This window comes from Zosterops lateralis, assembly GCF_965231275.1.
Source record: "Zosterops lateralis genome assembly, chromosome: 21".
Lineage (NCBI taxonomy): Eukaryota > Metazoa > Chordata > Aves > Passeriformes > Zosteropidae > Zosterops > Zosterops lateralis.
In genome coordinates this window covers 7470061-7491495 of record NC_139781.1, presented here as the reverse complement: position 1 = coordinate 7491495, position 21435 = coordinate 7470061, and the positions used below count along the sequence as shown (strand labels likewise).

Genomic DNA, 21435 nt, shown 5'->3' with positions numbered 1-21435 from the left:
AGGAGTTTCCAGCCTGCTCAGAGAGCAGATTCCAGGAATGCTGCCACCCAAGTTAGTTGCACAAGATTTTCTTTGTTAATTAAAAATAATGGGCTAAAACTGGAAAAAACAGGCTACCACTCGGTATTTAAAGAAAGTGGATTTGTTGGCCAGAATATTTTCATTTTGTATCTCAGCCCACCTTTTGCTTTGGGTTTCCAGGTTGATTTCTAGTTTATACCCACACTAAAATTAGTAGTATTCAGTTCCAGCAAATGTTTTCAGTGTGCCCTCCCTCCATCAGCTCAGCAGAATGAGCTGGTGGTGCTGAGGAGTGAAGCTCTGTGTGTGAAATAGTTCCTGGAGTGTTTCAAGGAGTTAAACATGCACAGATTGGATTTGTCTGCTGAAAAAAAAAAAAATCTTTAAGGCAGAGAGGCAGAATCTCAAGCTGGGTTGTATCTTTGTATTTAAAAAAAATAAACAATCCCCCCCACCTCCTTAGATTTTTCCAGTTGAGACAAAAGAAATCTTTGGGTGGAAAGGCAGCATCATATTGCATAATAAAAGCCTTTTTATGCTCTAATAAAAAGGGTTGCTCAGGGCAGCTTGGTTTTAAAAAAAAATTTAAAAAAGAAGAGTCAGTGATGATTCTGGTGTGAGGGGGCAAGGAATCCTTAACTTCTGGTGTGCAGCACTGGGAAAAGAGGCTAGAAATTGCTCTAGTTATCTGCTATCTTTAATGCCTGGTTTAAAGGTTCTTTACTGCATATTTGCTGGCAGCTGTTTTCAATATATCCCTCTCGAGCTAAGTCACCAGTTAAGAATTTGACATTAGCTGCTTTTTTCAACCATCATCTTGAAGTACCACACCACACAACACTGCCTTGTTCTCTCCTTAGATATTGTTCATGTGCCTTGAAATTGCTGTTGACACCTCAAGTATTTAACTTGCAGATCTGAGATAGTTTTTGTTGGGTGTGGATTTGTGCCCTAATAAGTCAGAGACAGAAGTATCCTCGTCTGCATTCCTTCACTGCATCTGTTCACTTTATTTTTTTGCAGCATTCCAGGAAATTAAGTTAAATTATATGTATCAATGAGTATTTTTAGTCTCACTAGTTCTGTTTTTATTGCCTTTCCTTAAAGTATGAGTGCAGTGAGTGCACAAATATGTTCTCCACATCTTTTGCAGTGCTTGCCTTTTTCTTTAGGACACCTTTAGTAACTGCTTCTTGTTAACATGCCTAAATACACATTTTTCTGTATTCTCCTGCTTTTCCTCTCAATGGTTAAAGTTTCTTTACTGCTTCATATTCTGAAGGAGAAAAGTAACATAATTAAAGAGTGTTTTGGGAATTAGAGCTGTGCTCTGCAATGTATTTCTGGCATAAACTCTCGTCAGTGTCCTTTTCTTCCCCTGACTTTCCCAGTCTGTGAAATAAAGCTGATATTCACAAACTGATCATTCTCACAGTCATTTCTGAGGCACAGTGTGTTGAAGTTTGTCAAGCATTTCACCGTGTCACCATCCAGCAGAGGATTTCTGCTGACACAGTTTGAAAGACTCAGCACCACTGGCAAAGGAACTATAAGCACAGGGCATCCTCATCTGTGCTGCAGCTTTCATTCTGAGCAAAAAAATAAAACAATGGAGTTAAAGAATTAGCGGGTTTTAATCACTGTTTCACTCGGAGGCACAGATGGGACAAAGCATTACTTGGCAACATTTAATCTTGGAGCAGAAATGGTCATGATTAAAGCAGCAGCTGGAGTAGATTGTTGGGGACACGGGGGTTCATTCATCCTAAAGGGATCAAAATCGTTGGGCTCTGGGAGAAAACAAGAAGCTACAAAATGAAAATCTGAAATACGGGCCAAGGTTTATTATTTCTAGGGTCTCATCTACTGATTAAAAATGATGTTTTCAATATTTCCCGCAGAATTACTTTGGGAGCGAGGAGAGTATCGAGTGATCTGGGCTGCTGAGGAGGAGCCTGAAGCCATCTCTGAGTGGAGATCTGGGATTTGCAGGAGGAAAGGCTGAGTGTGTCCCCCCATGTGGCAGAACTGCTCCTCCTTACCAGGGAACTCCAAGTGAAGGACAAAGGTATGTGCCACTTCAAACAGGATTTCAGAGGAGTCACATTCCAGGGCAGCTAAGAGGGCCTCAGTTCCTGCCTGGTGAGCAGCCTGGAATGAGGTGGGTTTAAACTTTCTCTTCACTGAGGTTTGCAGAAAGGAGGAAATGGGGAGGTTGTGGAGATTCAGCACAAAGCAGACCCTTCAGGCCTCCTGATTCCTGGTTCTGCCACAGAAAAAACGGTTGGGAACAAGTTACCTTCTGCTAAGGGACAATGTAATACAGAAAAAAAGGGGTCAAAAGAAAATTCTAGAACAGGAACACGTGTACTGTGTCAGGGCAGAGCCACAGCTTGGCCAGAGAATGAGCCTTACTCTCTATTCTGAGCTGTTCTAGCTCAAAAGTAGCTCTGCTTTCAGTTACATGTCTCAAAGGTATCATTAATTTTTGATATTTCAACTCAAACAAGGCCAATGGGCCTGAGTTTCCATGACACACTCCTGACTCCACTGGGAGAATGAGCAAAATGTAATTGCCGTTGGTCACTGGCTTAATCTGTACTTAGGATGTGCCTGACATTGGCTCTTTGTGTTTCTCTCATTGGGACTGCAGTGTTTTTTCCTGCCACTCAGAGGTCTTTTTCTGTTCCTTAGATCAGACAACTCTTTTTTCCTCCCCTTGCATTTGCATGCATTCCGTTGAGGATATTTAGATGTGTGAGGATTTGGTTGCCTTTGTATAGCAGGAAGTTCCTGAGTCCTCACTTGCACCGTGCCTGGGGTTTTCTGCAGAAAAAGAGAGAAGAGGTGCTTAATCTCACTCTGGGCATTTCATAACTCCGAAAAACTGCTGTCTAACTAGGTATTCATAAATTGCTTTATCTAAGCTGAGAGATTTCTTTACTTCTTTTGAACCATATGCTATCTCAATGGGCCTCTTTTTTTTGTTTCTTTCTTTCCCTTAAAACTGGCAAGTTGCTGATTTCACACTTCAGTCCTTGTCTGCCTACAAATACGGGAAGTGTATTCCACTGTTGGTAACTCTAAGTATAAAGCAAACAGGTTTCAGGCGTTTTTACCATCATCCTGTGAATTCCACGTCTCCTTTTTGCCCGAGATGCCGTCTGAGATATTTGGCATGCATCCCTACAGCTCGCAGTCAATTGATTTGCCTATAAACTTTCAAATCACCTTTCATCACCTTTCTGAGGCTTTGCCCCCCGGGCATGCAAGTCTTTCTTAGGTCAAGGGCTTTGATGACCCCCATTGTTATGGGAACCTTTGGTAATCTAACCTGCTTTTTTTTTTTTTTTTTTTTTTTTTTTTTTTTTTTTTTCTGTATTTCAAGCCAGTCTGCTCCTGAATATCTCCCCCTCGATCCACTCAGGCGCTAATAACCGTGTCTCCTTCCCTTAGGTCAAGGGCAGCTTTTACATTCCACCCCAAAAGGCACCACAGTTTGAGATGAGGAATTCAGAAGAACAAGCAGCTACGACAGTTTTACAGCGCCTGCTGCAGGAGCAGCTCCGATACGGGAACCCAAATGACAACCGCAACCTCCTCGCCTTACACCAGCAAGCCACAGGCAATGCCCCCCCTCCTTTCAGCACCACCGGCGGCTCTGCCCCTCAGAACGAAGGGCTGAGCTCCCAGGACCACCAGCTGGTCACTCATGCTGCCCGCCAGGAGCCCCAGGGCCAGGAGATACAGGTGGACAACAGCATCATGGAGAAGCAGCTGTCGCCTCGGCTGCAGAACAGCGAGGACCTCCCCACCTACGAGGAGGCCAAGGTGCAGTCGCAGTATTTCCGCGGCCAGCCCCACGCCAGCGTCGGGGCCGCCTTCTACGTCACCGGTGTCACCAACCAGAAGATGAGGACCGAGGGGAGGCCCACGGTGCAGCGGGTGAGCCCGGGGAAGGTGCACCAGGACGAGGGGCTGAAGGACCTCAAGCAAGGCCACGTGCGCTCCCTGAGCGAGAGGCTGATGCAGCTGTCTCTGGCCACCAGCGGCGTCAAGGCTCACGCGCCGGTGACCAGCGCGCCGCTGTCCCCGCTGTCCCCGCTGTCCCCGCAGCAGCCCGGCGACCCATACAAAAATTCCGGCTCCAATGAGTTCTACAAGAACTCGGTGCAGCCCCCTTCCCAGCCCGCCATGAAAGGGATGGAGCAGAGGGGGCCTCCCCCGGAGTATCCGTACAAAAACGTGTCCACCCCGTCTATGAACTGCAAGCCCCAGGACTCGGGGCATTTCTATAGCGAGCATCGCCAGCAGGGAAGAGCTGATGGGCCCATGATGAGGTATCAGCATCCCCCTGAGTATGGCTCAGTCAGGTAAGCCAGACCTTAGAACATGCCCTGTGGCAGCCACGTAGGGAATGACAGTACAAAACTCAGTCCATCACCTTCACTCCTAAGGCAGGTTTTCAGCAAAGACTCCATCTTCATTACATGAGATGACACATTGTGTTCACCTGCAGACTCTCTGGAAGGACTGTTACCTGCTTCAGTAGCTGAGCAGAGAGGCCTGATCCTTTTTTACCAAAAAAATAAAAAAAAACCCATCCCAAACAAGCCAACTTGATTTTATGGTATGGGGAAGTTTAATGCTGAGCCTCACAAAAGCTTTGCCAAAGTTATGGTGTGATTCATTGTAGAAACTTGCAGTTAGTTACTTATTGGGAGACTTAAGTTGTTCTTTAATTACATCTGCCAGACAAAAGATTTTTCTTAAAACTGCATCACATAGGGAAGAAGAAAAGGGAATGTAGACAATAATGGTGCAGATACCAAAAATCACCTCTGAACTTCCTGTAGAGTTTTTAAAATTTTGTTTTCAGCGGACTGAAGTGTAGGAGAGGAAAATGGAGGATGCTTTGTGCCTCATCCCAGACTTGCTTGTTCAGCTTTTTGCTCATTTTTCTTGCATCATTTGAAATCTCAGCCTGTTCTGGTTCCCTCTAGATAAGGAGCTGGATTTGGCTTGAGCCAAACACTGATGTCCATGTGGGAAGATGAAGTTTTATTAAGGTGGGCTAAAACCCAGCTTTACTTCACCTCTTCCCATACCATCTCATCTCTGCCTGACACCAGGTGGTATCTGGTGTGATGATTTTGGCCTCATTTTGAAACTAAAAGGAGAATTCAGAGGAGCAAGGGGAGGATGTAAATGGAGAGGTCTCTGTGAATTTGTGTTTGCAGAGTTTGAGGGGAGCATGAAGAAACCAGTCAGTATTTGGGAGCAGAGTCTGAGCTTCAGGGAGTTTGAATCTGCTCAGAACCTTCCTAGCCCTATGAGGAGCTATTTTCAGAGTTTGTCCACCATTGTTTGTGATCTGAAATGACTTCAGCAGCATACAAGCCTGATGAAAAGGCCCTTTGATCTGGCTAAATAAATAATAAAGAGGCCAGGAAAAGGGGAAGTAAAGGGTTTAGGGGGGGTAATGATTGTAGAAGCTCGTTGCAAATGTTTTTGCAGATTCAAAGGCCTCAAACCTCTGTGCACACAGTACAGGGAAACAGCTCCTCAGTGGTCCTGCTGCATCAGAAATACTCCTTATATTACATGCAGTGAGACGTAGCCTGCTTGCTGTTCAAGGGAGAGGTATTTGAAAACACGCCAACAGTCAGCTCCTCTAGACAGGGTGATTTTTGTCTGTATTGGATGGATCCTGGCTGCTTTGAAAGAACATGGTGGGGGGAAGGAGGGGGAGGAGAAAGGTTCAGCTGGCAAGGTTTCCAGTAGGGGAAGCAACTGAAATTTGTCTTCAAAGCACTGGGAATCTAATGAGGTTACTTTTTAACCTAAATAGCTGCACAGAGGAGAGGTTTCCTTTGCAAGCAAATGCTGGAGCAGTAGAACAATTGCAAGACTAATCCATAAATTACAGAGCAGCGTAGCAAAGGAAGGGAGCGAGTCCTCTATTCCCCTCCCTCTCCCACACGCTTTAAGAGAAATTGTCATTTAGACAAGAAACCTTCTGTGTTGCTAAAGGTGCAGCTGGGTGATGGTGTGGGGATTTTTAAATGCAAACAGCTCCGGGGAGAGTCTTTGCCTCGCACCAGGAGTGTCTTTGCAGTTTTCCTTCGCCGCGGCTCGGCCTTTCTGGGGATTCATTTGGATTGGTAAATGTGTGCATTTTTTGAACCGTGCGTCAAGGAAACAAAGCCCCTTCTCTCTGCTCCCGAAGCCACACCCTTTTCTGCGGGTTTTCCCCCTCATTGTTCGGGGGAATTTGAGGGTGACCTAATGATGCGGTTAAATAAAAACTCGTTGAGCAAGATAAACATTGGGGAATTCACAGCATTCTCATGCTTCACCCTCCCCAGGCTGGGAAAGGAATGGGCTGTGTGGTAAGTTTAAACCAGTCTCTGCAAACAGTTTTGCCTCACCTGCTCCTGGGCGGTGCGAGTTTGGGAACAGTGTCTGTCGGTAATGATGTTGGTTTAATGTAAATACCGGGCGTGCCCCAGGCATCTCTGCTCTTAGTTGGGAATTTTAAAGAAAGTTTAGAAGAGGGCTGGCCGAATGTGAAGCTCCAGAGCTCCTGGTTCTCTCCCTAATATTTCAACTGCACTTTAGCATTGGTGGTGAAAACAGCCCTCCAGTCTAAGAGCAGAGCCCGAGTGCCTTGGGCTCTGTGTCTTGGGGGCTGCAGGGGCTCCTATGGCAGCACAGTGAGCTGGAGCAGGTTTGGGTGCAGAGGAAACCCTGTCTGCAGCTTTGGGTGCAGGGGAAACTCCTGTCTCATGCATTTTTGGGTGCAGAGGAAGCCCTTGTCTGATGCAGATTTAGGTGCAAAGGAAGTTCCTGTTTGATGCAGGTTTGGGTGCAGAGGAAACTCCTCTCTGATACATTTTTAGGTCTCCTGTCTGATGCAGTTTTGGGTGCAGAGAACGTTCCTGTCTGATACATTTTTAGATGCAGAGGAAGCCCCTGTCTGATACATTTTTGGGGTTCCTGTCTGATGCATTTTTGGGTGCAGAGGATGCTCCTGTCTGATGCAGTTTTGGGAGCAGAGGAAACCCTGTCTGCAGTTTTGGGTGCAGGGGAAGGTCCTGTCTGATACATTTTTAGGTCTCCTGTCTGATGCAGGTTTGGGTGCAAAGCAGGCTCCTGTCTGATACATTTTTGGGTGCAGAGGAAGCCCCTGTCTCATGCATTTTTGGGTCTCTTGTCTGATGCAGGTTTGGGTGCAGAGGACACTTCTGCCTGATGCATTTTTGGGTGCAGAGGAGGTTCCTGTCTGATGCAGGTTTAGGTGCAAAGGAGGCTCCTATCTGATGCATTTTGGGATCTCCTGTCTGATGCAGTTTTGGGTGCAGAGGAAGCTCCTGTCTGATACATTTTTGGGTGCAGAGGAAGTTCCTTGTCTCTCCGATTCAAGCACCTTCCTCTGTCTGGAGCCCAAGTGCCTGAGCTCCTGCTGTGGTGATTAATCCCATTGACTTCACAGAAAGTTTTTGAGGGGGAAGTCTGCAGAATTTGTCCCATAATTAGTAAATCACTCTGTGCACCGAGTTCCCCTGAGCAGCATCAAAGTAGGGGCTAATCAGGTATGACTGGGCAGCAGAACAGAAATTCCTGGGTTTGATTTCAGCTGTGTAATGGAGTGGAGCCCGCTCCCTCCTGCAGTCAGCATTTCCTGGTTTGTGCAGGAGGGCTGGGGAAGAGAGGGGAACTGGAGCTTCTTGAACACGAAACAGGCAGGAGAAGCTGGGAAGGCATTAAAAAAAACCCCCTTTAACGAGCCAGAGACCTTTGCTGATCTCTTCATTCTTCTGCCTTCCCCACTGTGCTGCTGTGCCCACAGAGCCTGTGTGTGACCCTCTGTCCTGGCAGCCTGAGCACCCCTGATGGCTGCAGAGCTGCCCTGGCTCTGTCTTCCTGCCTGAAAAGCTGAGGTGACCCTTGTAGTCACAGAGCCATAAATCCAGGTTTGTACTTGGCCTGTGTGGAGTGTTCCTCCTGTCCATGGCAAAGAGCAGAAATTCCTGCGTGGTGCACAGAGAAGTGGCCCTTTGGCTTTCGAACCCAAACACTCGTGGGGATTATTGCTCTGAGGTTTTTTTCCCTCTGCATTTGGTTTATTCAGGTCTCTGTGACTCTGAGGCAAATGGAAGGAGATTGTGTAATTTTGTTGTGTATGTCTTTTGAGAGTCTGCATTTTTTCTGAAGTGGTTGGTTCAGATAAAATTGTGATTGCTACTGCAGGGTTACCTGAGGACTCATTCTCTCATGGAGGGAATTTTCTGCTACCATTTTATCAGCAAGACTGTTAAGTGACACCAATAGTTATTTTTACCTTTACATTTTGCAGTGTAGCATAAAAATCTTGAGAAATCCAAATTGTGTTCATTTACCTTTCTGACTCTCTCCCTCAGCCCAAAATTGCTTTACCAGAGAAATAAATTCTTCATTTCTCTTGTTAATATAAAGAAATCCCAGAACCGGGGTTGGGCTTTTTTTGCCCACAAAACGTATTGCAGGTATTTTATAAGACAAAATTAAATAATGTAAATGTAAATAGTGGGGTTGGCAAAAAGTTCTTTGAATGTGGATATAAAGGTTTGCATGCAAGATGTTAAAAACTCTGGTGTCACTGTGAGGTTACTAGGATTTTTAAATATATATTTTTATTAAAACCAGGATGTATTAACCCAGCTCTGCTATCTCCTTCTGCTGGGTTTATAAACGCATTTGTGACATTTTGGGAGCCCTAATGCTGTTGGTAATGCCACAGAACTAGAGGCTCCAGGCTCTCATGTTCTAGCTTGAGCCCACAAGATTGGTATAATTTCAAGATTATGAGAGGCTTTGGATGTGAGTGCCAAGATGCTGGAATTCTTGGAAATGTATCCTGTTTGGAAATACTCAGCCATGATTTCTTAGAGTTGTTCTTTACAAGAGATGTTTAAAAAAAAGGATCATTACAAGGCATGTCAGTCCCACTGTCCCTTCAGAATTCAAGTGCTGCTGTTGTGTTTCTTTGGCCATCATGTTGTTCCTTTCCTCGGTGCTCAGGACAGCAAGGTTCTGCCTCTGGGCCTCTGTTGATAGAGTAACAAGATCTTTTTAGTCAAATAGCTCAAATTGTTAACATTGGCATCTAAATCATCCTCACTAGGCTGATAAGATTAACTCAGTGAGACCAGTCTCCCTGAGTAACTGCTCCAGGTTGTTTTCAGGCTGGAAAAGAGTGTTTTGTAGGTTGAAAATCTTTTTTTTTTGCATCCATGAGGCAGACAGGCAACATATTTCTTTTTGATCTAACTCCGTAGGTCATCACAGATGAAATGTCACAGCAAGGTTACTCCCTAATTGATTACAGCATCAAAGCAGAGCTCTGGTGATGGGTAAAGAATAAACTCAAAGAGATGAGGGCTTTGTGAGGATGCAAAGTTTTAACTCTGCACACAACTGGGTGAGCTGAGAAAGCAGCTGGAAACCACCTGAGACAAACCAGGGGACCTTGAGCACGGCCTGTGATGGTTTTGCCTCGTTCTTCATTATGAGAACTGTCAAATGAAGTTAATGAAATCAATGCAACAATAAGTAGAGCTGCCCCCCTGGGAGGAGAAGAACCAAATTGCTGCTACTAAACTGAACATTCCTGAGGAAATTAATTGCACATCGCTCTTCTGCGTGACCCCTGAAATCCTTGTGCTGCAAATGATCATTTCTGGGGAAATGCAGCTCCTGAAATGATGCTGCTGGCAGGGACCGCAGTCACCCCAATGTGAGAAACAGTAGCTAGAGCAGTGATTCTTTGTTTTTTCTTAGTTAACAAAGGCTAGATTTGTTTCTCCATTAAGGAATTTGAGCGGGAGCTTGGAGGTTTCTCTGCTGGGAAGCAGGGCAGTGAGACATGAGGGGCAGGATGCTGAAATAGTGAACTCTGTGCTGGGCTGAGAGCTGCTGAACTCCCCTGCGCTGCTGCCAGATGTGAGTAATGCCCAGATGTGAGTGGTGGGTACAGGAGTGATTCCTTCTTTCTTGGAGGGCAGGAAGGATGGTACTGAGTGTTTGCACTTGGGCTGAGAGGCGTTTTGTGTAACCCTTTAGTTCCCAGCTCAGCTTCCTGCTCGCTGTTGTCAGTTCCTCCCAAAGCTCCTGGTGCTGTGGGAACGCTGTGAGCTGCCTTGACCATCCTCTGCAGGGCAGCAGCCCCTCCTGGGACCACAGGCAGCCAAGGGGGTATTCTCTAGCAGCTCTGGCCAGGTGGAACAACAGTGTGTGCTTTTCCAGCTGCAGGGCTGAACTGCATCCCAAAGGGTGGGAATTTTTATCAGAGCAGCAGGAGTGTTTCAGGACACGCTGAGCTGCCAGGCTGGGTCTGCTCTGGGCTGAGAGACTGGCTGCAACATGGAGAGGGAGGGACTTCGACTGTTAGAATAAAGAACATCCAGAGAAGTTAAAGGTTGAATGTTTTTGGAGGAGAAAGCAAATCCTGCCTCCTGAGGTCATCCAAGCATGATAAATCCACACAGTCTTCTCAGAGGGATTTCTTACTTGGCTAATGCGGCAGGAGTTGAGCTGGGGATCTCCAGAGCCTGGGAAATGTGAGAGGGTGTAGCCTGGATTTAGTTCTGTGATGGACTCAGGCATGTTATAGATTGTTAGATGTGTCTCTGATAGCCTGCAGAGGTTATTGTTAGGAGCAGTAAACACACCTCCTGCATAGGACAGGGCAGGTTGGAATGAAAATGCTGCTTCTGATTATTGGGTTGGTTTTCAGATCCTTTAATTGTCTCATTTAACCAGGCTGCAGTTTGTTGGTTGATATTTCAGAAAGCTCAGCTCAGTGGTGCTGGAATACTGGCATCAAGCTCAACCAATGCTTTTAACTCTCTCCTGATTTACAGAAGAAAATTAATTGTTTTCTCGATGACAGATGGCACATTTAAGGCCAGAACAAAAGAGCCTGTTCCTAGCAGTCCTTAGTTGAGCAGTTTTATCCACAAAGTGTCAAGAAAAGTTACGAAAATAATTTTAGCCAGTAGTTGTTGATGTACTTTCTCCTAGTATTTCTGTACAAAAATAATCTCAAGAGGAAACACCTTTGTGCCCTTAGAATAAGTTTTCTGCTAAAGATTTGATTTTGAAATGCTTTTTAAAACCAGACTTATAAAATGGAAGAAAGCCTCACTTGAGTCTTGTATGGGCAGACCTGTGCACAGGAGCTACACACCTTGTCCCTGGCTTTGTGCACCTTCCTCTGCATGGCTGTGACAGAGCCTGTGCTCTCTTGTTTTGCAGGCAGAACCCAGAAGTGCAGCTGCAGTTACAACAGAGACCACCTCACCACCACAGCCCCACTTCTTCCTTGACATCCCTGGGATCTTTGACTTTGCTCCAGTCTCCGCCACCTTCTAGGCTGTCCCCTTCCCAGCACCAGCAACCTCTGACTCCCAGCCAGGCAGATCCTGGCCTCCTGCCACGGACCCAGCAGCCTTTCTTGTCCAACCCTGTCCATCAGGGAGATCTGTACCGACTATGCCAGCCCTTCCTAGGCCCGCAGCAGCAGCAGGGAGACTCCTACTCCGTGATGCCCCGGGCCCAGCAGATCCCTTCCCCCTACCAGCAAATGCAAGTGGATCCTTTTGCCATCGTTTCCAGGGCCCAGCAGATGGTGGAAATCCTGTCAGAGGAGAACAGGTCGCTCAGACAGGAGCTGGATGGGTGCTATGAGAAAGTGGCCCGGCTGCAGAAGGTGGGTGGTTGTGGAATTCAGGAATTCTCTCCTGTCTCTGGTCTAGGCCCTAATTGAATCATTTAGTCTGCAGCTGCTGGGTTGCTTTGCTGAAGGGATTGATTATGTACTTTAGAGTCTTTTGTATGCAGATTGATCAGTCTGTGTCCTGTGCCTTTGGGCATCAGCTTGGCTTTGGCAGAAGATGGAATCAAAGCCTTCAGCTTTCTGCTAACAGTTCATTGTCCATGCTCAAAAGCACATCCTCATCAGCTGCTCAGGCTGACTGCTTGGCTAACTTAAGGCTTGTCCAGGATAGCAGCAGGTTTCATTACCCCCAAAAGACTTCAGAGCTGCAGGAAGGGCCTGTTTGGGATGGCACAAGACCACAGCCACTCAAGGAGGCACGGGGGACATTGCTACAAAACTGGTTGGCACCACAGTCTGCAGGGCAAGTAATGCTGCTATGGCTACACTGAAGACATTTAGGACTGCAGGATTGGGATTAACACTCCTTTTGTCCCTCTCTCAACACCACAATTTCCATGAAAACTTAATTTGGACCCAGCTATTTCCCACCTTTGCCTTTATGGAATAAGCAGAGTAAATGATGCTAACACATTTAAAAGATAATGCCCCAGTGAGCCCCATCATTAATGTGCATGTGTGGAGGTATTTTCCTGCTGCCTCACAGAAATAACTCCTTGATGAGCAGTGGTTTAAAGCTGGGCAGCAGGTCAGCTTTGCTTTTGCCTTGCAGCTGTGGAAAGGCTGATGCTACTTAGCAATTTAGGACTTTGTGGGCCTTGCTGTGCTCTTTACACTGAACACTGTTCAAGGGCCAGAAAAATGTGTGGCTGCTTGTCTTTGAATTCAGGTGGCTTTCCACACTCATTATTCCCCATCTTACCTCTTACCAGGGACATATGTTCATTTGGTTGTATTTTTTGGAAGGTTTCTGGCCAGGAAATACTTGAGAGAATTGTTTGGCAGCTTCCTGGCAAAAGGATACAAATGCATTTCCCTCCACCTCCCTGTTGATCACTTGCTGTAGGCAGTGCTGATGGGGTTTGCTGTGGTGTGGATCCACACTTCCATTGCAAACCATGCCCAGCAAGGAGAGTTAGGAGAGAATCTCCTGCTCTGGATTATCAGAGAAGCTTTGCACTGAAGCCTAAAAGGAAGGATAAAGCAGATTTTATTGCAAAATGATTCAGCCACTGGTATTCTTTCAATAGAGGGATTCATCACTGACCTGAGACTTTCTTTTACTTAGTGTATAAGTGTAGTTTTCCCTCAATAAAGAACACTTGAGACAAAGTAATCTCCTGTCTAAGACAGTTAAATTTGTTAGTGAAAAATAGTAAGTGCTTGTTTTCACTTCCACTGCAGCTGGAAACAGAAATTCAGCAAGTTTCAGAGGCATACAAGAACCTGGAGAAATCATCCTCTAAGCGGGATGCCCTGGAAAAGGCCATGAGAAACAAACTGGAAGGAGAAATTCGTAGGCTTCATGATTTCAACAGGGATCTAAGAGGTAAATGAAATAAAACTTCTGTTCTTCAATGCTGGGGGATTTTATTGTTATGTTTACTTGGCAGGGCAGAGTTTTGCTGCAGAATTCAGTGTCTGACAGGGCTGGAATATGATGGGATACTCAGGTGCATTCAGTAGTCAGAGGTTTTAAGCACTTGCTGGAATAATGGCAAAGACAGGTTTAGGAGAGGGCTGTACTCTTTCATTTCCAGCCTGTTTCTCATTGACAAGAAACATGTGATAAGCCAAAATACCATAAACCAGATGCAAGCCTGGAATTCTCTCATGTCTTATATCCTAGAGACAATTTGTACAATTTGTTCAGTTTACACAAATGGAAAGAGGTTTTGCTGACTGCCTAATCCCATACCAGGCACGCTCACTTTATTTCCTGTCCAGTGACCCTTTGTGCACTGACATACAAACTGCAGAGTGTCTGGTCTTCCTGAAGGTCTTGTCATTCCTTATCAGTGTAGGCATCTGGTTTTTTGGATCTCCCTTCCTTTTTCAGAGTGAGATGTTATTGGTGTCTGGTTCTTGCTAAGAGGCTGAGGCAGCACCACGGCTGGCAGCAAAGTGCTGTTGAGTGGTATTTGACCTTACTGGGGGTAAAAGTTTAAGCATTAATTTGGAAGGTGGAAAACATCTGCAATTTGAGATTTTTGAAGGTGCACAAACAGTTTTTTAAACTGTAAGTCTTAATTTTTTTTTAAAGAAAGCCTTCTGATCGTCCTGCATGCTCTCACTGCCTCGTGTCTTTTACTGAAACTCCCAGAAATTGTTTTGCATCCAGGAAGTAAAGCCATACATTTCCCAGTACTGTACACAAAGGCCTGCATTAAATAATCTTATTCATAATATACCACAGCATGAACATTTCATTCTAATTTTCACAGACTGACACAAATTTCTAGCAGCTTGAAGCAGCAGAGCTGTTAAGCTGTTTTTAGGGTTTTAGACTATTCCCTCAAGTCAGAGATTTAATCTTCTGTTAAGATTTAGTGGAGAATTATAAGAGATCTTTTAATTGCATGGTGGGATTTATTTGTGTGGAAAAAAATAAAGGCATAAATTAAAAAAATAAACTTCTGTGTTATAAATGTTTAAAATAATTTCTTTGGAACTTTAACCTGCTTTGTCTCACTGAGTGTATTTCCTTAAGGACATAATTAGAACCATTTCAAAAGTGAGTGAATATCAACTTCTGATAGGCTGGTGGAATCAGGAGATCCATTCCCTCAACATCAGCAATGCCCTGAGCAGATGTAACTTAATGCTTGAAAAGCTTTTAATTATTTAGTTTGCTTTTATTGAACGTTTTTGCAGAACGCATGGAGACAGCCAACAAGCAGCTGGCGGAGAAGGAGTTTGAGGGATCTGAAGACAATCGGAAAACCATCTCCCAGCTCTTTGCACAAAGTGAGTTACTCAGCCATTGTGGGTCAGTGGAAAGCTCCAGTCACCCTGGGAAGGAGGACACTGCAGCAGGTTAATTATCAGCACAGAAAATCAGGGCAGTGGCAGTCCAAATCTGGCAGTGGAGAAAGGAGGAGGGATTCAAGGATTCCTTTTCTGTCAGTATGTAAAGTCCATCTGATGAGATTTGTTAGAGATTTTGGAGCAAAGGTAATTTGCAGTTAAACTGTAAAATTGTTGTTTACCCCATTATTTACATATTTTATCCACTTATTTTATTCCTTGAAAGCTTTGAAATGAAACCTTCCCAGGCTGACAGGAGTCCTGGCATGAGTTAAGGCCAGTAGGAGAGGAGCCTGGTAGATCTCCTATCTCCTTCCTCTTTAATTTGCCACTGCCCTATCCTGTTCAGCAAAAATCAAGGGGATGAACACTCCTGCAGTCTGCTGGGCTGGGTGAGGGTCAGGAATTCTGTCCACAGCAGTGGATTTATCACAAGGCAAACCAAAATGATGGGTGTGAAATGCTGCTTTTCCTTTGTTCTGAAATGTCTTGAGGCCGACGGCGCCGGGCCAACTTCTCTCTCATCCCACACTGTGCTCCACCCTTCTGACAATGCTCACTTTTCTCCAATTGTTGTATGAAAAGGTAGTGCAATAAAATTGCAAAACAGAGTTTTTTCTGTGGTGTAATAGAAGCTGCAGCTACCCCGACAGATTCTGGTGTCACTCTCTTGTGTCATCTTTAGCTTATTCCTTGTGGTTTGCCTTGCAAGCAAATGGAGTCAGGGAGTGAATTCCAGACTCCTGGGAAGTCTGGGAGTTTAGTCTCTCCTTCTGCTGGGTGGACACTGAAGTTTATAGGTGGACCCAGAAAGGTGGGGAGGTCAAAGCTGTGGGGTCTCTCTTTTTGGATGAACATGGAAGCCACAGTGCTGCATTTCATCAGTCCCAGCATTTCTAGGGGTGCTGCTGGCACTTGTCAAGTGAAGCAGTTCTCATTTGGAGAAAAGTCTGCAACAAAACCACCAAAAGCCTCTCTGCAAGCATTTCCAGATTAACAAACAGCCTGGTAGCACTGACTGATACCTGCTGGCATAATGCCACCCTGTCTCAATGCAGCTCAGTCTTTGCAGCACAGTTTAATGGGCTCACACTGGCAGCAACTCCTTCCTGGGTGGAGGAGAAATGCTGGGAAAAGATGGGCAAAAGAAAAAAGCAGGTGATGACATTTGTCCTTATGTCCTGAGCTGGCTCTGAGCTGCACTCAGGGTTTGCTCTGCAGAGCTCTGGATGCTGTTGGTGGACAGGTTTGTTTTGCAACCTGTGTGTGGGCTGTGTTGATTCCCTGGCAGAAGGGAATCTTTAGCTACTCTGTGTTGCTAAAGCTTTGCTCCTGGCTCTTTGCTGGCAGAAGAAAGGGAGTAATTGTGGTCCTGTAAATATAGTTCTGCACATGCTTGCACAAATGGGCCTGAGTACTCCACATGCAGTCTGTCCTAACACCCAGCACTTCATTCCTGTTTTTCAAGCCTTCCACTCCTTGTCCTCATTCCTTTGTCGTGGGATATTGGTTTCTGGAATGCAGTTTCTCTGGTGTCATCAGTGCTGGGTGTAGATCACTCCAGGGAGTATTCTGTGGTTGTGTATCCAGCAAGTGGGTTAATGTTATCTTTGGAGCTGGTTGGCTTGAGCTGGGAATGGCAGCATCCACAGAGGACGTCAGCTCTGTGTTGTGGCTTTGCCTTACACCCCTGTGCGATAATTTCTGCAGTCTCCAATTATTTTTAGTCTCTCTATTTTCTTATGAAGGCAGTGCCCTGTTCCTGCAACACTCAGCATTGCTGCTCCAACAGTGTCCAGCTCTTCCTGGAGAGCAGCGGAGAAGGATGAGCTGCTGTGTTTGGGGTGGCAGGTCTGCTCTGAGGAGGGACAGAACAGATGCATGTGCCTCACTTCTCACCCAGGGAGTCATTTTCACAAGCAGTGGAGGAAGACTGAGGAGTTCTTACTGCTGATTTGTTTTCTGACTCCTCTGAAGATGTTGCTGGGGGTTCCTCTGAGAAGGGACAGAACCCCCTTCCAGTTTGGGGGGGTCATTGTTGAAAAAAGGGACACAAGTTTTTCAGGAACACCAGCCTGCTATCTCTCTCCCCAGCCTGAGATATTAAAATTACTCAGTTTGTTTTCCACTGCTGAAAGCCCAGAGGTGAAGAGATGCCAAGTTTCACTAACCATCCGCATAATCACAGCAAATTACCTGAGTAACTGTACTGAGTGATGCACCTTCTGTTCCTTCTCACTATCTTTGTGGCACACTGTTGCTTGAAGGTACCATACTTGTTTTTCAGGATTACAGGTCCTTCTCTTCCTTGAAAGCCATGCCCTTTTATTTCCCCTCTTAGCACTAGATTTGCATTCTCCTTCTTCTAAGAAGCCCCACTGCAATCTTCCCTTCACCTCTGGAGCGAAAGGCTCCTGAAAACTGGGCATAGACAAGTTCTGTGCATTGATAACTATCACTTTTCTTTATCCACAGACAAGGAAACACAGAGGGAAAAAGAGAAACTGGAAATAGAGCTGGCTGCTGCCCGCTCCACCAACGAGGACCAGCGGAGACACATCGAGATCCGAGACCAGGCCTTGAACAACGCTCAGGCCAAGGTGGTGAAACTGGAGGAGGAGGTAAGAATGCTGAGAGAGAGGACTCAGGGTAGCTTCTGCTGCAGCAAAAGTGGCTGTGGGAATGAGTTTGCCTTGTGGAAGTTACAAGGAAATCTGCTTTCTTCAAAGCCGTTTGTATCGGCTTAGCCTTGTGTTGACTGGCTAAACAGATAAGCCACAAATCTCTATTTCCTTGGAAATGCTTTTGTGTACGCAGCCATATTTTGTTTACTTTTTGTTTCAACTTGTAAAATTGGGCTGGAAGTGGAACATCAGCCCTGGAAAGCTGCTGAACTTGGCAGAAATTCAGATCTGGATGGACTTTCAAGTAATAGCAGATGAATGTAGCTTGTCCTCTTGTGGGGACAGTGCAGATCACTGTATGTGCCCAGCGTTTGTAATAAGCTGGGTATGACCTTAGTTGTTTTCTCTCCCTTTCCTCCCAAGAGAGGATAATGCATTTGAGCTGCTTAGTTGGGCAGCTTTCACAGAATTTCTTTTGTAGCCTTGTTCCTGCCACTTGTGGCTCTCACCTTTGTGCCCTTCTGCGTCACGGTGTCCATCCTTTCCTCCTGCCTTCTGCTCTCCTCTCAAAGGCCTCATTTCCCACTCCAGCCTCTGCTTCCTTTACTCCTACTCTTCCTCCATGGAGAGTCTCAGGAGGAAGTCTCCTGGCCAAGCACACTTCCTCACTGCAGATTTGTTCTCCAACCCTGCCATCTCCCTGGCTACCAGCACTCAGCATCACCCTCAGCTGGGCACTGTGCCTGTGAACACCTGAATTTTGCTGCCTTCAGAGACATTCCTCAAACCCTCCCCTTGTCTGCTTTTAGTTCTCTGTCCCTTCAGAATCCCATTGTATCAACAGGTACAGAGGAATGATCAAATACTAAGTGAATATCCTCCTCTCCCAGGTGCAGGTATAGCTCATTTCTGAGTTTTAGCCTTCTCTTCTCTGAGCTCTGGATTTGCCTCAGTATCCCTCCCCTGAGCCTTCCTGTGTCCTTAATTTTTGCCCTTTTTTAAATCTCTTTATGGAAGCCTTCCCTCAGTCCCTCTGGATCTCCCCTGGACCTGCTCTGCTCATTCAGGATGTTCTTGTGGCTTTACCTGCTGTAATTTAGCCTGGCATGGCTGACTTGCACTCACTCAGGGGACAGGGAGCATTAGGTTATAGGGTAATTTACACATTACATGGCTCTCTTTGACTCTCAAACTATTTTGTCACTGATTCTGCAATGCACTGGAGCTTTTTTGGCTTTTCTTCTAATTCCAGCACCTTATTTCAAAGTCTGATGTGTCACTAACTCCAAGTACATGGGACATCCTTGTGGTTTCCCTGGAAAATGCTCAGAGTCAGTGTGGATGAGGAGCTCTGAACAGCTGGGCCAGCACACACAGCACTTGGCTGGCTTGAACCTCTGTAGGCACTAATTTTGGCTCCCTCACAGTAAAGTCAAAGCCTTGAGGGGTAATAATAATAATAATTGCATGCTTTATTTTTAAAAGACTTCTCTTGTTTTACTGGAAGAATTTGGTTCAGTGCTGTGACAAAGTATTTCTGCCTAGGTAGAATAGTGAAATAGCTAAGTCACTCTGGGCTAAATTGCATGACAGCTTAAAAAACACACACAGGGCTGATACAGAGTGAAATGATCTGCATGAGGGCTTGTGGCCACAGGCATCCAACCTTTGCTGGAATCCCAGGGCGTGCAGGAAGTGCCACCCTTCCTGCTGTAGATAAATATGGAAGCGTCTCAGTGAGGGAGCAGGAATTAACTCTGCTTTTTCCTAGAGGTGAAAGGGAATCAGGAGAAACAAATGGTAAAGAGTCACTTTTGCAGGTTTCCCAAATCACTTTTTAATGAAATGATTAGGATTAGGACGCATTTGTTGCCTCATTAGTGTTGAACTGTGGGAAGTTCTCCAATCCCCCCAGGGTGTTTGGTAACTCCAAAATGCAGCCAAGGAGCTGCTCAGAGCTCTGGGCACCTTTGCAAGGGGCTGGGAGCACCATTCTGAGTTTTGTGGATTATTTCTTTATTCTGGCCAGGTTAATCTGAGTGACTAGTCCCTGTAAGTGTCAGGAATTTCCAAACTGGTCCTGCAGAAGAGGGTGGAGTTTTTTAGGCTCAGGTTTGGCAGCTACTGTGGCTCAGGGCCTGAGGGGGGGATGCATATTTCAGTTCTTGCCTCCTGTAATGTAGGTTTTCAGCTTTCCTTTTTATCCTTTCCATTTTGACTTCCTATTAAGCAGAGTAACCTTGCTTTGTGTGCACCAGATCCTTTATAAAAAGAATATTTCCATTCTAGGGAGAGCTATAAGCCAAATATGACTGTAACTGAATTTAAATGTTGCATTGGAATTGGAGCTTTAGATTCTTTTCAAAACCTTTGGTTTGAATTGCCAGTCTGGACAAAACCACCCATCTATAAATTTATACACTTGTCTACACCTGTGGAGCCTTGAGGGTTTTATATATACTGGATTTTAGCATCCAAGTTAGTGAAAGGAGAGATAAAGGGATGCTGAATGTGATGGAGAAAGGAATGATCATGGAGATACTGAAGTACAGTGTGAAGCAGTTGGATGGATGCAAAAGGAGACATTCACACAATGCTTCCCCTGTTAGCAGGGGTGAAATGACTCTTCAAATTTAGAACAAGCTGCCATTAAAGTTTTTGATAGTGTGGGGTTTATTTCTGCAAAGTGCAAAATAGGGTGAGCGATCATAAATATTTAAAGAAAATTTAAATATGTCTACGAACAGCGTTGCTAAGTATGTATATATTTTATATATAATATTTAAACTTTACTACTTCTCTACTCTCCATAAAGATACACAGTTATTAACCCCTGTTTTCACTTCTCTATTTTTGTTCTTCCCTTTAGTAAATGTTCCACAGTTTTGCATAAATCAGCAGCTTACTAAAACTGTTTCTAGTGAAGTCTTGGTCTGTGGTTTCTGAAATCAAAACTTCAGATTATTTTCATTACATGTAACGCATTTGACACAAATTGAGCATATTTGAGGTAAAATATATGTTGGCTTAAAAATACATATCACAGTCAGAAGCAGTTAGTGATAATAATATTTAGAGCTAAAGCAATGAAAAATGCTCATTTTGGGGCAGGAATTGCTGTGAGGGTCTCAAGGGGGGATGGCAGCAGGGCTGTGGCTGCTCACACAGGATTTAACCCCATCTGCTCACACACACCTTGAGAGGCTGCAGCAGATGGAGCAGTTCTACTTGGCTTTGCTCTGGGCCAGGGCCAGAACTGCTGCCTTTGCAGGAAGGACCATCCTGACCCACCTGACACTGAGCAAATGCTGACTTGCTGCCAGTCCTCACCAGACTTGGAATGCTGCAGGAGGGACTTTGGTGCCAAATTCTTTTTCTAACCACAACTGCTGAGTGCAGAGGCTACAAGTGCTACTGGTTTTCCTTTATTTTTTTTTTCCCTTCAAACTTGGTCATTTCTGCTTACCCTATTTAATTTATACCATGGAAGGCCACACTTCAACTTAAGAAAAGTTTGTGGGTTTTTTTAGAGTAGTGTAACTTGTACACTGCTTTACAAATCACTTTTTTACCGAGTGCCTCAAGGATTCAGCTTTGAAGAATAGTGACAACCACCAGGAGGATAAAAATACCTGCTCTTTGCCATCCTCACAAACACACCTTGCAGGGAGAAGAGGAGGCAGATGACCTCCCCAATGGGTAGAAATTGGGGAATAAGGGAGGAGACAAGTTTGAATGAAATATCTTTTCTAAAATTGCCTGTGTTTAGAGGTTCTAAGATCCCATCAGGCGTCAGAATTCTACAAGAAGCAGATACCAGCTGAGATATTGTGTTCATTTCTCACTGTGCTGTTGTGGAGAGGAAAAAATGCTCTATTTCTGATAACACTGAGGGTTCTGTGTGGGGGAAAAAACAAAAATACATTTCCCAGTGACATCTATTGTACTTTTCATGCTGTGCCTGAGATGGTTTCAGAACAGAGCTCAGGCTTGTATGGAGACCCAAAGGAGAGCTCTCTGCTTGATGCCTGCTCTAGTTTTTTC

General features: G+C 45.2%; 1 protein-coding gene across 2 annotated transcripts in view; it reads left to right on the top strand.

The window, feature by feature from the left end:
- AMOT (angiomotin) overlaps nt 1-21435 on the top strand; it is a 49264-nt gene that overhangs the window by 12528 nt on the left and 15301 nt on the right. For both annotated transcript variants that reach the window (XM_083876362.1, XM_083876361.1), the window contains 6 exons: nt 1923-2089; nt 3478-4394; nt 11320-11773; nt 13145-13289; nt 14615-14707; nt 17243-17388. In XM_083876362.1, the coding sequence (XP_083732488.1) occupies nt 3526-4394; nt 11320-11773; nt 13145-13289; nt 14615-14707; nt 17243-17388 (1707 nt within the window). In that variant the 5' untranslated portion in view covers nt 1923-2089; nt 3478-3525. The remainder of the gene's footprint in view (nt 1-1922; nt 2090-3477; nt 4395-11319; nt 11774-13144; nt 13290-14614; nt 14708-17242; nt 17389-21435) is intronic.